Consider the following 15540-nt stretch of genomic DNA (forward strand, 5'->3'; position numbering starts at 1 on the left):
TCCTATAAAATGTTTTAACAATGCAATGGACTGAGTAGGTAAAGAAAATACATATAAATGTGGGCTTGCTTGTGATGTGGTTGCTTCCCCCCCAATCAAACCTTTTTGTGACCCCTAGGGGGTCTTAACCCCTGTACTATATATCATGGATACCATTTGGAGAATTACACACTAGTTTGTGCTCCAGATGGCAGGAAGATATATACACTACCCTCCATCAAGTACTGGGATTCCCTGTGTCGTACATCATTGTAATAAAGAAAAATTGAAATCACAACTTTTCCTGTCACTTCCCATTACACTAATATGCATCAAAAATATAGCAACACAGCAAGAACACAGAGACTGTAGACAGACAAGCGAGGAAACTGCCACCCACAGAATCCTCATTCTCACATTTTTCAAACAGCTATGGGAAAAGACATGGTTACCTCCTATAGTTAATATAGGTATATAGAGACCTCATTACTGGTTAGTCCTACACCACACTACACCACTATGCTGGAGACAGACTGAAGGCATCTTCAAAATCTGTCTAAAGTATCACTTAAAGAATGTTCTAACTTTATTAACATCAATCATCCTACTATCAACACAGGGGGGATATTATCCCTGCAACTACTGAATCTATCACTATCCATTCCTGACACATTGCAACCAGATCTGCAGTAGTGAAGAAAGCTACTGCTTTCACCCTATGCTGTACACAAACAATAGCAAAATGCACTGCAGTACAGTAAAAGCTTAACTAAAGCATTGCAGAGCACTGTAAAGAATCAGTTAAGCTTGATATGATCAGGATTGTTTCCAGCGTGCTGTACACATGGTCCCGATTACGTGGGTGTTTATAATAAGAGCACTTGTTTTTGTCATATATTGTGGTATGTTCTCACTTAACGTGTTTTTCAAATACAAAACATATTAGTGAAAAGAAGTGCAGGTAAAGAGGGCAGTGAAGTGGTGAGAGATATTCAGAACGACAGCAGAATTGACGAAGAGTCTGGGTTGAAGGCCAGTCGTTGGACAGCGAGGGCACATCAAATAAGCATGTCAGTGACATGCATCCTGGTCACGGCTGTAAATTAGTGCTATCAGCAACATGAAGAAGTAGATCACCATGACCTATATTTTGAGAGTGCTTAAAAGACCTGAAATTAAATGAACAATTGTTTCTCTCCTTTCAGAGAAAACAGAGACTGGAGTTAATAGTTTGGAAATGTAGCCCATATCATTATATTGATAATCCACTAGCTAAATCATTGTAAATCCATGCACACGAATGGCTCACCTGTAACCACCTATCTGGCACCTTTCACAAGCACAGAAAATTCACCTGTGCAGTCCCTGAGTTGAGCAATGCCTCCGTGATCTAAGAGTCACATCACTGCACACACTGAAGCGCTGATGGCCTTGTGTGCTGACAGATAGCACACCACTTGTTAAGACCGGTCCTGAATGAATCCTCAAGGCAACAGGGCCACCTCCCCTGGCAACAGGATAAGTGTTCAGAGCAGCAACCTTCATGTTCTCTGCTGATTAGGAGCAGGCACAGACTGGAAAGAGAAGGCGTTTGCCATTTGGCTGGTCAGAATCAGAAAACATTTCTCTGTAAAGGATGTTCTGTTGAGATAAAGTGTGTTAGTGAAAAGGAGAATTATAGACTCTGCATCCTGCTGTGAGTGTGCTCTTTTCCAAACCCTCTGATATCACACACTGTGGCCATCAAAAATACTAACAGAAACTACAGAAAATACTTTTGATTTCTTTGAGTTGTCGTCTATTAGGATATACAAATATGTATTCTTAGGTAAAGGTTTAGTGAAAATATTCTCGGTAAGGACTTCATAAATTGTTGCATTGTCAGTGTGAAATGTTTAATTATTTTGTAACCATTTGAAAACACAGTTACACATATTCCTGTAAAATATAAATGTTAGGTGTAGTGTTTATACAGAAATATGTTAATTAAAAGCCAGATTAAATGTAGAGGGAAATGTTGTGTGGTACACCGCGGCTACAGTTTGTGACCCCTGTCAATGAGATGAGGTTAAAAGCTCTATAAGAATGGCTCTTTCACATAATGGTTGGCGCACATTGTGGTATTCCCACCCTCCGCCCTGTAACTTAAAAATTGAAAACATACCCCAATGTGTTTTTAAACTTCTACATTTACTATTACTTATTATAAGTCAAGCACTCTGTACTAATTTGTACCGAATAACTGGTTAATAAAATATTCTGTATCTAGTGGAGGTGTTTTAATATTTCATAGCTTGCTTGCACTGTGGGGAATAAACCAATTCACTGGAACGCGATTAAGAGTTTGACAATGTAAACTGACAATTACTGGAACATTTACTTTGTAACAACACAGTGAACTTTATCTTTACTTTACTTTACCTGGATACACCTAATGTTTTTCATAGCAATGTTACTTAATTCATAACAGTATGTAATGTTCACATATACACATTTTAAACTAGATCAGAACTCACGGTTTATGCTTTTTTAAAATTTCCAAGCATTTGCTAATAGAAAAGAAAGATAATTGAAGATCTTGGGAGTTATTTACTCAAAATCCTCATTAGAATTATTTTTTCCAGAAGGGAAAATGCACCTGTGGCAGAGCAGGGCTCTGCCCTTGTAAATATTGGCAGGGATGGGGTTAGATTCTCCTCCCTGCCCAGGTTTATTGTGTCAGGTGGGAATCATTAACAATCAATCAGAACCCAGCCACCTGACATAAAAGGAGGCCTCAGCTCTTGAACGAATGAATAAATAGAAAGGGGGTTAGATGACAACCGAGCACTGGTTCTGACCTAAAAACCAGAGTGGTCTTGGTATTTAGCTCGGGGGAAGTCTCGAGTGAGAATAACAGGTGTATCTTCTGAATTTTATAGTGGTGCACCTGCTACAACATACCTGGAAAGAATAAGGATGCTAATTTCAGGACTGCAGCCAACGATGTAAACATACCACCAAAATTCACATTAGATCGGATTTGTTCGAAGCAGTTCATAATGCTGAAAAAGTACTGAGTTATTTCAAGTGATCTGTGATAACAAACAGAAAGGTACAATATACATCTTACAGGTATTGCTATAACTTAACACATATAGGTGTGATACTGGCTCTTTAATTTTGTTATTAATTTCTCAATTGAACTTGCTAAAGCATTACATGACACTGCACCCACCTATCTTTCTGATCTCATACTTTGTTATGTTTGTAGTCTGAACATGCTGTGGTCTGTGGAGATTGACCTACTAAGTGTACCGTCTGTTCAAACTGCCACGTATGGATCACGTTCTTTTAGCCATCTAGCACCCACTATGGAACTCCCTACTGAGGCACATTAAAAGCATCCACTCTGTCCCTTTTTAAAACACATATTGGGGGCTCCCGAGTGGCACATCCAGTAAAGGCGCTCCACGTGGAGCGCAGGATGCGCTCGCTAGTCTGGATGTCGCAAGTTCGAGTCCAGACTATTCCTTTGCCGACAGAGGACGGGAGCTTCCAGGGGGCGGCGCTCAATTGGCTGAGGGGGGAAGGAGGGCTAGGTCGGCCAGGATGTCCTCGGCTCACCGTGCACGGCCAGTCGAGAATAGGTGTAACAGAGAATCCAGCTGCAGAAGGCTGTTTTCAGGGGTTTTTTTTTTTGTCCCTGGGCATTACACATCATTAGCACTAGGAGACTGGAATAAACACTCCTTTATTGTTAACTATTTAACTTTTTGCTGCACAACACATTATTGTTATTATTATTATTTTTATTATTATTATTTATTTCTTAGCAGATGCCCTTATCCAGGGCGACTTATAATTATATTTCTGTTACTTAGCTTATCTTGTGTATATATAACATTTCACAGTATTATCAAAAGTTTAACCTATATGATAATAATAATAACAGTAATACTTGAAGCACTGCAGAGACTGGCATAACTCAGTACACTTAGAGACTATAATACTTAAATGTAATGATCTAGAAATCATTAGGATATTTTTATGCAAATTAAGCTATATACAGTATAAAACATTAAACAAAATACATAAAATATAAAAAGCAACAACATAATGCATTATACATATGGCATATTATTTATATATTTAGTTACACAGTTGGCCAACGTGGAATAACCTGTGAGAGTTTATGGAATATTTGTAGACAATCAGTCTTCAAAGACAACTTTTCAGAGTCTGCTTTTGTAAAATATAAAATAAAAATGCCAGAATCCTTTGTTCTGAAAACATTTGAAAGAGTTCCCACTTGATCACTATCCCTGTGTGACCTCAAATAAACAAACTGCAAATTCAAGAACTTTCCAGTCACTTCTGTAGAATCTCCATTTGTACTTTTTTTTGTAAATCTATCTGTGAGTGAGTGAGCACATGCTTTTACTTTTAAATGAATATATTATAATTGTACAACAACCAAGCTGGTTAAACTATAATGCTTATTATTAGGAGTTAAAGAATAAACCATGTGTAACATTAATAGATTTAAATGTAAACTAAATATATATTTACAATACAGTATTTTGATATATCCAAGCAACAACTATATTTATGCTGTGTGTGTCACTGTGGTAAGTTATAAGTTATAAGTTATAACACCTTGGTAACGCAGACAAGGAAGCCAGACAAAGTAATTATCAAAAGGAGGTTTATAAATTGTATTCTAATACTATTAAAAGCAATCAAATTTAAATATGCAAAAATACACTATTAAAATGGCTAAGCACATAAGCAGGGGTGGAAATAAGACTCCCATTGTATAGCAGTAGGAGCCATTTCAGGTGTTCTGACCTGCAGACTTGTTTTTTAACAGCTACAAGGGCCTGCAGTTAGTAAAACCTGAAATGGACCAAAATGCTATCCATTAGGAGTCTTATTTCTATCCCTGCAATTAACAATAAAAGTAATAGCTAATTCAATAACAGCAAAGGTAACAGTAACTATAGCAATATTATTCAAAATGATATCTGTATCAATAGCAGCAATGTTAGCAATGGCTATAGCAATAGAAGTAATACAGCTATATCAACAGCAGCAAGAATGAACAAAATAATAATTGTTTAAAGCAATACAAATATCCAGGATCCCTCTTCTCAGTGTCCCGAAGCAGTTTGGACTCAAACAGGCTGTAACAGCTCTAGAGGGAGGGGTGTCAGCTGGACACAGAAGTTCTATAAATAATAGTGCAGAGTGAATATACAAAATCATATTGTGATTAAAGTAAAATAAATAATAATACACATGACCAAAAATAATACAGATAAATCAATAATAAGGTGCTAAAGCACACCTGCAACACTTGTAGTACTGTTTTTGATATGTTGTCCAAACAACTAGATTTACATTAGTTTTTTATGTTGTCCAAATAACAGCCTACAGTAGTGTTTTGATATTTCCAAACAACTGTATTTACAGTCCTTTTTTGTATATGTTGTCCAAGCAACAACTGTATTTATAGTACTATTTTGTCCAACCAATTTTATTTTCCCTTTTCGCTCTGCCATCTCTGCTTTTCAATGCTTGGAGTTCAGACCAGGTCATTTCCTGTGTCACCCCCTGATCTTTGTAAAGGTTAAACACCCTGGCAGGACAATAGATGTATTTTTCTGTTTGGTCCCTGTTTTAATGCCAATCTGCAGAACCTGCACAGTCGGCCAGACCTCTTTTTCTGCTCTAATCTTTGCTTTGTGGCATCAACACTTTTGTAGAGCAGTAAAAGTACCTTCTTTGGTTTTCTTGACCTGCTGTTGCTGCTGATGTTGTCTGTCCATAGTTTCTTGCATGTTTTTTTTCATTGACTCAGGTGTTAAGGCAGTGGATGGAGCAGTAGGTGTTAACAGCAGTACAGGTGGGTTGACAGCTGCAGGTGACACGGTTACCACTGGGACCTGTACAGTGGCACTGCCTTCAGTTAAATTATGCCACAGCAGCTGAGTCTCCTGGAGCTTTTCAGGACTGGTGTTGTAGCAATGAGCTGGTGTTTTTCATCTTTGCCAGGTGTTTCACATACCTAGATATGTGCTGCTTGGTTGTTGGATGAAGCAGACTGTTTGGATCAATGCAGGAGCTGTTCAACATGGCTGAATAATCATGGTCAACCAGTCTTAACAGGTGTTGTGTGGATTTTCTTTCCAGTAGACACCTGAGGAAGGGGTGGTGGAGATGAACTTGCTGGTAGATGAAAGGAAAAAAACAGAAACAGCATGATGTATATTACTATATAAGTTGTGTAAGTTATTCTGTCTTTTGTATAAATATCAGCCTGAACTGTTGTGCTTTGCTTTGTGATCCTCGTGTGAGATGACATGTCTTGTACATTAAGAAACTCACTTCATGGTTATTAACTTACTATAAATCAAACAAATAGAAAAGCTAGCCAGCAAATATTTGTTTTGTTCTTGCACGTGTCTGTTTGGCACTTCTTTGTATCTGCACAGGTTGCATTTGCTTTAATTGTAATCATATTGTATTTGATCTTACTTGTAACTATATTTACACCTTAAAACTCTCCGTTAACTACACTGTTTGTAATGCTTTGTAAACTATATTTACATGGTTATAATTGCACATAACTTATTGTAAAATATTGCAATTATAATTGTAACTCTAAGTCAACCTGGATAAGGCACCTGCTAAGCAAACAAACAATAATAATAATATAAAATCAGTTATAACCGCATCAATCCACATTAACGGTATTTGGAAATAATATTAGTTTTATATAATATAGTTAGAATAGCTCCTTTTTGACATTTACTCACTCTTATAATAATAAACAATAACCACATTCTTACCTGTCACTCCATTCTGTTTATAGCAGAATGATGTTTAATAATATTAAATCAATTATCAATACATATTAACTGTATATAGAATATATTTTATAGATAGTGTTTTTCAGAGGAGGTTAAACTGCAATGTACAAAAATTAAGGATATTTATAGTTTATATATTATTTTTTTTATTCTCTATATAAATATAGTTAAAATAGCTCATTTTTACGTTTACTTACTTGTACAACAACAACAATAATAAACAAAAATAACCGCATTTTATATTATTATTATTTCACTCCGAACTACGTGAGCAAGTTATGTTGTTAATATCTCACTCACTGTACTCACTCTGGAGAGCTCGAGGCGGGAGCTCTTGTTCAGGCACAGACCTGCACAACAGCGCCATATATATATAGTATATGGTTTTGGGGATCGATATTTGTTTATTTAAAACCTTTATTTTGCTCTGTGAGCAGTATTTGTTTTGTTAAAACCTTTTATTTTATTTGTGTTTGGTATTTAAATAAATGGTGCATCTTTTGCCCTGCAGTACTTGCTTCTTTGTTTTCTTCCTGCATCTGGCCTGATGTCACCACACAGCCATCCCTGTGACAAGGTGCAATTTAAATTAAGGGCCAAATTAATGAAAAAATAAAGGCGATATTATCGTGTTTTCATCTCACAGAGTATATGTCAGGAACAGAGGGCACACTTTGATCTTCAGTCCTCCTGGGTCAAGTTCATCTGTGAACTTGACACTCTCTACTGTCACCATGATGGTGGAAAGCAGGAAGTTCACACCCTAAATCAGATATATTTTACATAGCCTGTCGATCACTAATGCCTTGCCTTGGAAGAATCTTGGCTGTCCAAGATTTGAAAGGCGCTGACACCATGGTGGTGCAGGCACACATTCACAGTCTATGCAGGGCAGACTTCTGCACCTATTGTTCCTGACTATTGTGACACTGTTTATTTATCACCCAGTTTTGCTCTCAATTAAGATTATCACCACTTTTTTTTGCACCTGCTACAGCTGATAAGATAACATCCGTCATATTGATCTCTTTATTCAAATTAGATTCACAGCACTGCTGGATGAACACAGCCACATTTCCCATGTGAAAAAAAGACTATGGTTCCATTGTACCTGGATTTAAATAGTTTGGTACCATTTTGACAGTATTACAGTATGTTAGTGGAGTTTTTTTCTGATATGGGTCACTCAAGCACAACACAGATTGTAGTAAAGGTCACCCCAACGATACACAGCATGCAGTACTTAAACATAAATACTACTATAAATACTACTGTATCTGGTATAAAAACCTGTAACTATGGGTTATTGCTATAAGTATTACACATTTTTTAACAGATAACTATTGCCTTATTACCATATGAAGAAACTACAGAAATACTAATATTAAAATGAACACCATTACTCAATGGGAAAAATGTCAGGAGCTAAGTTAATATGATGTGGAGATAAATTATTATGAATAATTCAGTTACAATGTCTACTAATGCATCTATGTACTCTATGCATGTATGTATGCATGTATGTATTTATGTATGTAAATAGTGAATTTGTTGTGTTTTCATTATATAAGATTTGTTTTACTATTGCTTTGCTTGAGCAATCAACTGAATTCCTCTATTGTAAACCTATTATAAAGAAAAAAACAAAAAATATGTCTATTTGTTTCCTCTCTGTCTTATTGTAGGCCATATAATAATAATAACAACATGTGAACGAGTGGTTTGCAGTGCACAGGTGTAGTGGTGATGCAAGTGCTCCAGACAATGACACACAAAGTTCACGGTTCAAACAATTCTTTTACTTCCTTTTTGGTCAGCTTGACCGTTGAAATAATAATGCTGGCTCTACCCATCTATGGGCAATGCCAGCGTATAAACCAAGGTGTACGAGGCACTCTGTTCCTATTAAACAGCGCCCTCACAGATCAGGAAGGAGATTGTTGACTAGGATTCATTCGCTCTCTGTCACACAACAACAACAACAATAATAATAATAATACCTTTCAGACAACAAATGCAAGCACATCTCAATTGTATTTTGTACAACAGATCGCAAAACAGTAAGACTACCTCAGCTTTACTCACCATTATCATACAGTTGACAAAAATGAGCTCTGCACAGGGAAACTCAATGTAATCTGGGCGTCACGTTGCAGCACTGGAGAAAGGCAGGTTTGAATGCATTTTTTTAATTTGATGAAAGAATCAATAGCACTTATACCGAAGGACACCTTTCTGTGCTAACAAGGAGCTATGACTGTAAACATTGGGTCACCCACGGCTAAACCAGAGGCCCTGGAAATATGAGAAACAGCCCCAGAATGAGTCTACATTGATTAAAAGAGACAGTAACCAAGAATCTGTACTGAAATATGAGTGTAAGTCTGTACGACAAGTGAACTCAGTACTTCATAGAGGATAGCATACCATACTAAGTGTAATATATTATACAAAACTGGGATACTTACAGGTAGGGATGGAACAACTGCTAATTTGACAGTTAAATAGAGGAACAAAAAATAGGTTGACTAGTCACCACTTTAAATAAAATATTAATGAATCGTGTATTTGATCATTCCTGCTGCTATTTCGTAACACCGGCACATTATTTTAAAACTGCTTTGCTTTTTTTAAAACTATTTATTAATGTTCTAAAAGCTGATAAACATAATTTCCATGCACTCCAGTCTCCTCACAAATTAGCAGAGAGTAAAGCTCAGAGGAATCAAGCAGCTTCACTTAACTCCATCTTCTCGTGTATCAATCCCCGAGATAGCTCTCATACTGATGACACTAAAGCACTAATGCTGGAATAATTACTTATTCATAAAGAAGGCAACGTTATTGATTCTTGAAACCTACATGACGCTTGAGTTTTAACCCATTAAGTACCAAATTAATATTTCTTGAAACAAATCAGGACACATGCTGTACTGATGTCATTTGATACATTACATTTACACCAAACCTTTGCGGTTAATAAAATAAAATAAAATTATCATAACAATATTGCTAAAGAGAATATTAAAATAACAGGTAGATGCCAGTTACAAATTTTCCAAAAAAATGCAATGTAGCCCTGTCCTCAAATGAGGACAATGGCACTTCATGGGTTAATTGCTGAAGCCAGGATTTACAAGTCTTCTTTTATATATAGTACACACATGCATACACACACATTATAGACTAATACAACTGTCATTCAGGAGAAAGCTGAAAGCTGCAGGGAATGAAAATCTACAAAAGGCAGATGGACAACAAGGTCCATTCCAGTCCAGATCGGTGATCCAACCATGTCCTAAACTTTGTTAATGAAACCCAGGTACTAAAATAGTTAATTATTGAATTATAATTTTTAAAGTGAATTGACTGTTGAGGACTGGTGTATCCCTATAAGGACAACCAGTTTGATATGCTGATGAGGAAACAATGAAAGCAGTATGGTTGCCCTTGCCCTCAGGTTGAACACAGGATCTCCTAATTCTGCATCTGAACCACTTCACCAAACCACCTTTCTTCCAGGTTACACTCAGAACTAACCCTATTAAGTACATATGCCAACGCCACCTGCTGGAAACTTTTTTCATAACAGCTTTTTAAATGGCTTATCGTCTTTTATTTATGTTTTGTCACTAATCCATGTCGATTCATTTTCTTTACACTTGGTTTACAAAAAAGATTATAACTCCTTAGCAAAAAACCTTATTGAGGATGCCATACAATATATTAGATACAACAGACCTTTAAAGGATATGCAGCAGTCCTTATTTACCTTAATGCTGATACTTTCTAAAACCAAACTAATGTGCTGGTTTTCCTTTTGTACGGATATCAGCAGTAACAATTAATATTCAACTACAAATTCAATAAGTGTTAATATAAGATTTCTTATTTCTTCTTTGAGAAAACCACCCTTTGTGTTTTCTTTAATACCCTCAGGATGAGTCTCTACAGCGAAGGCTTGTCATCCAGCTTCACAGCTCAGAGGTGTGACTCCTGCCAGCTTCACGTCTCACTCTCAGAATGCATACTCTGCATTAACTAAAGAAAACAAACGCAGCCTGATTCTTCATGGAATCTCACACCTGCCCAGGTTCGGATGTTAAGAGGTACATAAAAGTGATTAACACAATACAGCACAATACAAAGAGTGAAGCTGAACAGCTGTGAATAATGTTATTCCTGAGGCAGTGTGGTCTCATGAAGAGCCCAAGGATAATCCTAGGTTTGAATGCAAGGCCACTGACTAACTGTTATAGGCAAGTAATTTATCATTTTTTTCCACATTAAATGGTCATACAATACAAATTACAGTATATATTAAAGGATATGGTTCAGATTTCATATGCTTACATAAGTACTTTAACGAACTCCTGTTGACAGCATTGGTTGGGAACCATATTTTGGTAAATAATATACATTGAGTGCATAAAAAAGATGGGTGAGTGAGAATTTAAAGCAGGGACCCAATTTAGAGTATATGGCACAAATCTTAAATGGCTTCTTGTACCTGATCAGGGTCATACATTCAGCCACAGCTTTTTAGACCCCTTGTTAATTAAATACTGTACATCAAACTGTATTTTATATGGAAAAAAAATTACAAGCTCTTTGTTTCTTGATTGATAATATATATATATATATATATATATATATATATATATATATATATATACAGACATGCTCAAATTTGTTGGTACCCTTACAGCTCATTGAAATAATGCTTCATTCCTCCTGAAAAGTGATGAAATTAAAAGCTATTTTATCATGTATACTTGCATGCCTTTGGTATGTCATAGAATAAAGCAAAGAAGCTGTGAAAAGAGATGAATTATTGCTTATTCTACAAAGATATTCTAAAATGGCCTGGACATATTTGTTGGTACCCCTTAGAAAAGATAATAAATAATTGGATTATAGTGATATTTCAAACTAATTAGTTTCTTTAATTAGTATGACACATGTCTCCAATCTTGTAATCAGTCATTCAGCCTATTTAAATGGAGAAAAGTAGTCACTGTGCTGTTTGGTATCATTGTGTGCACCACACTGAACATGGACCAGAGAAAGCAAAGGAGAGAGTTGTCTGAGGAGATCAGAAAGAAAGTAATAGACAAGCATGGTAAAGGTAAAGGCTACAAGACCATCTCCAAGCAGCTTGATGTTCCTGTAACAACAGTTGCAAATATTATTAAGAAGTTTAAGGTTCATGGAACTGTAGCCAACCTCCCTGGGCGTGGCCGCAAGAGGAAAATCGACCCCAGATTGAACAGAAGGATAGTGCAAATGGTAGAAAAAGAACCAAGGATAACTGCCAAAGAGATACAAGCTGAACTCCAAGGTGAAGGTACGTCAGTTTCTGATTGCACCATCCGTCGCTTTTTGAGCGAAAGTGGGCTCCATGGAAGAAGACCCAGGAGGACGCCACTTTTGACAGAAAAACATAAAAAAGCCAGACTGGAATTTGCTAAAATGCATATTGACAAGCCACAATCCTTCTGGGAGAATGTCCTTTGGACAGATGAGTCAAAACTGGAGCTTTTTGGCAAGTCACATCAGCTCTATGTTCACAGACGAAAAAATGAAGCTTTCAAAGAAAAGAACACCATACCTACAGTGAAACATGGAGGAGGCTCGGTTATGTTTTGGGGCAGCTTTGCTGCGCCTGGAACAGGGTGCCTTGAATCTGTGCAGGGCACAATGAAATCTCAAGACTATCAAGGCATTCTGGAGTGAAATGTACTGCCCAGTGTCAGAAAGCTCTGTCTCAGTCGCAGGTCATGGGTCCTCCAACAGGATAATGACCCAAAACACACAGCTAAAAGCACCCAAGAATGGATAAGAACAAAACATTGGACTATTCTGAAGTGGCCTTCTATGAGTCCTGATCTGAATCCTATCGAACATCTATGGAAAGAGCTGAAACTTGCAGTGGAGAAGGCACCCATCAAACCTGAGACAGCTGGAGCAGTTTGCTCAGGAAGAGTGGGCCAAACTACCTGTTAACAGGTGCAGAAGTCTCATTGAGAGCTACAGAAAACGTTTGATTGCAGTGATTGCCTCTAAAGGTTGTGCAACAAAATATTAGGTTAGCGGTCCCATCATTTTTGTCCATGCCATTTTCATTTGTTTTATTATTTACAATATTATGTTGAATAAAAAATCAAAAGCAATGTCTGATTTCTATTAAATATGGAATAAACAATGGTGGATGCCAATTACTTTTGTCAGTTTCAAGTTATTTCAGAGAAAATTGTGCATTCTTCGTTTTTTGTGGAGGGGTACCAACAAATTTGAGCATGTCTGTATATATATATATATGTGTGTGTGTGTGTGTGTTTACTGTATAATACAGTGCCACTGCACTTTTTTTAAATCCATTGACGATGTAACAATAATATATTGAAGGGCACTGTAGTGACCAAGGGGTCCAAGTCTGGTAAAGTAAAATGGGCGTTTTTAATTCCTAACAGTTTCCAAAGCCTCCGTATCTACACACATCGTAACTAAGGATAGCCAAGCCCGCACCTCCATCACTCACCCCACGTCTTTTTTCTACACAGGTGAGGTGAGCCACTCAACCACTCGCTGGCTGCTTCCATTCTCTCTTACCTTGTACTTGGCAGGGTGGAAAAGAAAAGCTTGCATGAGGAAAGCATTGACGTCACTAGTTGGGCCAGTGTGCTCGGGGGCGCGCGCGGGTTGTGCTGTGTCGGCATTGATTGGTGGACGGAGGGAGCAAAGGTTTAGAAAAAAATGAGGTTTGGAAACTGCGCCCTAAAAGAGTCTTGTTCGCCATCTTGGCTCTAACTGCCCTATACTGTAGTGCATGATTGAGCGTCTTTATTTGAGACACAATGGAGTCGCGGGAGTCAGTTTCATAACCTTGGGAGGGAGGAGTCTGTGCCGTTCTGGACGCAAGCAGGAGCAGCAGAGGAATGACAGGAGAGAGAGAAAAAACTGAGACAGGGAGATCCATTTTTTTACAGTGTTAGTACACTTGAATACACAAACAACGTGTGCATGAAAAAAACACCAAATATGAGTGACTAGTAAAGTAAGCCACGTTGTACCGACGTGTGAGTTGTCAAGGAGGATGTACAATAAACTGGGTTTCTTCCACGAAATTCTATTTAACATAAAATACATCTACACATTGAGGGACCGCTAAGGAGAGAGTATACTGAGCTCGCTCCAGAAGGCAGCGCAGACGCAGGCGTAAGAGAGGCGGGGTGTTTTTTTTAAAACGTTTGGAAATCTCCGTGTTTATCGGCTGGAACAGGGGGATTTGGGATTGTAGCCGGGAGACACAGAGAAGGTGGGGCCGGAGAGCAAGAGAGAGAAACGGACTAAATGCAAATAAATCACCAGGAGCTGACCGTCTTTTTTCCAGGGGAACGAGAAGAAAGGAGATTTTTTAATTATTGGGATTTCGAACGGGCGTTTTGAGATTTTTTTTAACGTCCCCCCCCCCTCAACCCCCTTCCCCCCTAAGAAGGACAGCGCAAAATTGTGACCCTTTAACTGATTTAAAATATACCGGTTTGGCTGGGTGTGCTTGGGGATAATTTCCCCAGCCTTTTTGGACCATGGCCGACGACGATGTGCTGTTTGAAGATGTGTACGAGCTCTGTGAGGTGATCGGAAAGTAAGTGGCTGTAATGTAAAGAAAATGAAATGCATGGTGCTTCAGTATGTGTATTTTACGCATATGGTTTAGTTTTTTTTTTTTACTCGTATTCTTATTTTCGCAAACTACCGGTAGAAAATAATGCTTCTATATAATGTGCTCTCCCTCTTGTGCACGTAGTCAGACTGTGCATTGGAAATGACTGCCCTGTGTGATGCACCGACCAAGTCTATTGGAAGATGATGATATATAGTTGGTGATTTCACCAGTCAAATGAGTGACTGGTTGACCCAGGTTTCCTTTAATGCGATTGCTTGCAATGCATTGCATTTAAGACATCTTATCTTGTATTGGAGAGACTAGACGCATACAAAAAAGAGACATTTCAAGATTGAGATGCAACATCTGGCAGCAGTTGTTGTCATTTTATTCTATGGTGACACACTATGCATATTGCAATTTCCACTCAGTTTAGTATGCAAAATGTTTTCTGTACCAAGACACTACCATAAACAAAATGTAGTACAAACATACAGAAACACTGAACACAATTTCATTTGCCATCTTGACTGCAGCAGGTTGCCCATGTGTCGCTGACGGACACTATGCACGTTTTATAATGACCTGTATGTTTGTATTCAACACTTTATTTTCTTGTCAGTTTACAGTATTCCTAGCAGCAGACGGTCACTGTTAAAAAGAATGCACTTCGTCCTGTGTTTAGATTCCAGCTACCCTCCTCCCATTGCATCCCTTATCTGTATTGCGTGGTTATACTTAGACTTCTGTAGGGATACATTCAGAACAAGATTATTCAAAACGGGGATTAAGTTTTAAAGCAGTAGGCATTCCTTATTTAGACATGCACACGGTGTTCAGTTTTTGGAACTGGATGCTGTTTGTTATCACTTAACAGCCACTTGATCTACACCATTCTTAAAATTTAAACAAATTAAAACCGGTGCTGGACACTTTGTTATGAAGGCACGAGCTTCTTCCTGAGCTGTTTTTTTTCTTTTCATGATTCAAGCATATTAGTAGTATGTGACCTTATTTGTTGTGCTAATGGTGACTTTG

At 37.6% G+C, this 15540-nt stretch overlaps 1 protein-coding gene across 20 annotated transcripts in view; it reads left to right on the forward strand.

Annotated features, from left to right (window-relative positions):
- The first annotated feature begins 13738 nt into the window (after window positions 1-13738).
- The window catches only part of caska (calcium/calmodulin-dependent serine protein kinase a), a 205891-nt gene continuing 204089 nt past the window's right edge, over window positions 13739-15540 (forward strand). For all 20 annotated transcript variants that reach the window (XM_059028903.1, XM_034011615.3, XM_059028904.1 and 17 more), the window contains exon 1: window positions 13739-14481. In XM_059028903.1, the coding sequence (XP_058884886.1) occupies window positions 14423-14481 (59 nt within the window). In that variant the 5' untranslated portion in view covers window positions 13739-14422. The remainder of the gene's footprint in view (window positions 14482-15540) is intronic.

This window comes from Acipenser ruthenus, chromosome 8, assembly GCF_902713425.1.
Source record: "Acipenser ruthenus chromosome 8, fAciRut3.2 maternal haplotype, whole genome shotgun sequence".
In the NCBI taxonomy this organism is placed as follows: Eukaryota; Metazoa; Chordata; class Actinopteri; order Acipenseriformes; family Acipenseridae; genus Acipenser; species Acipenser ruthenus.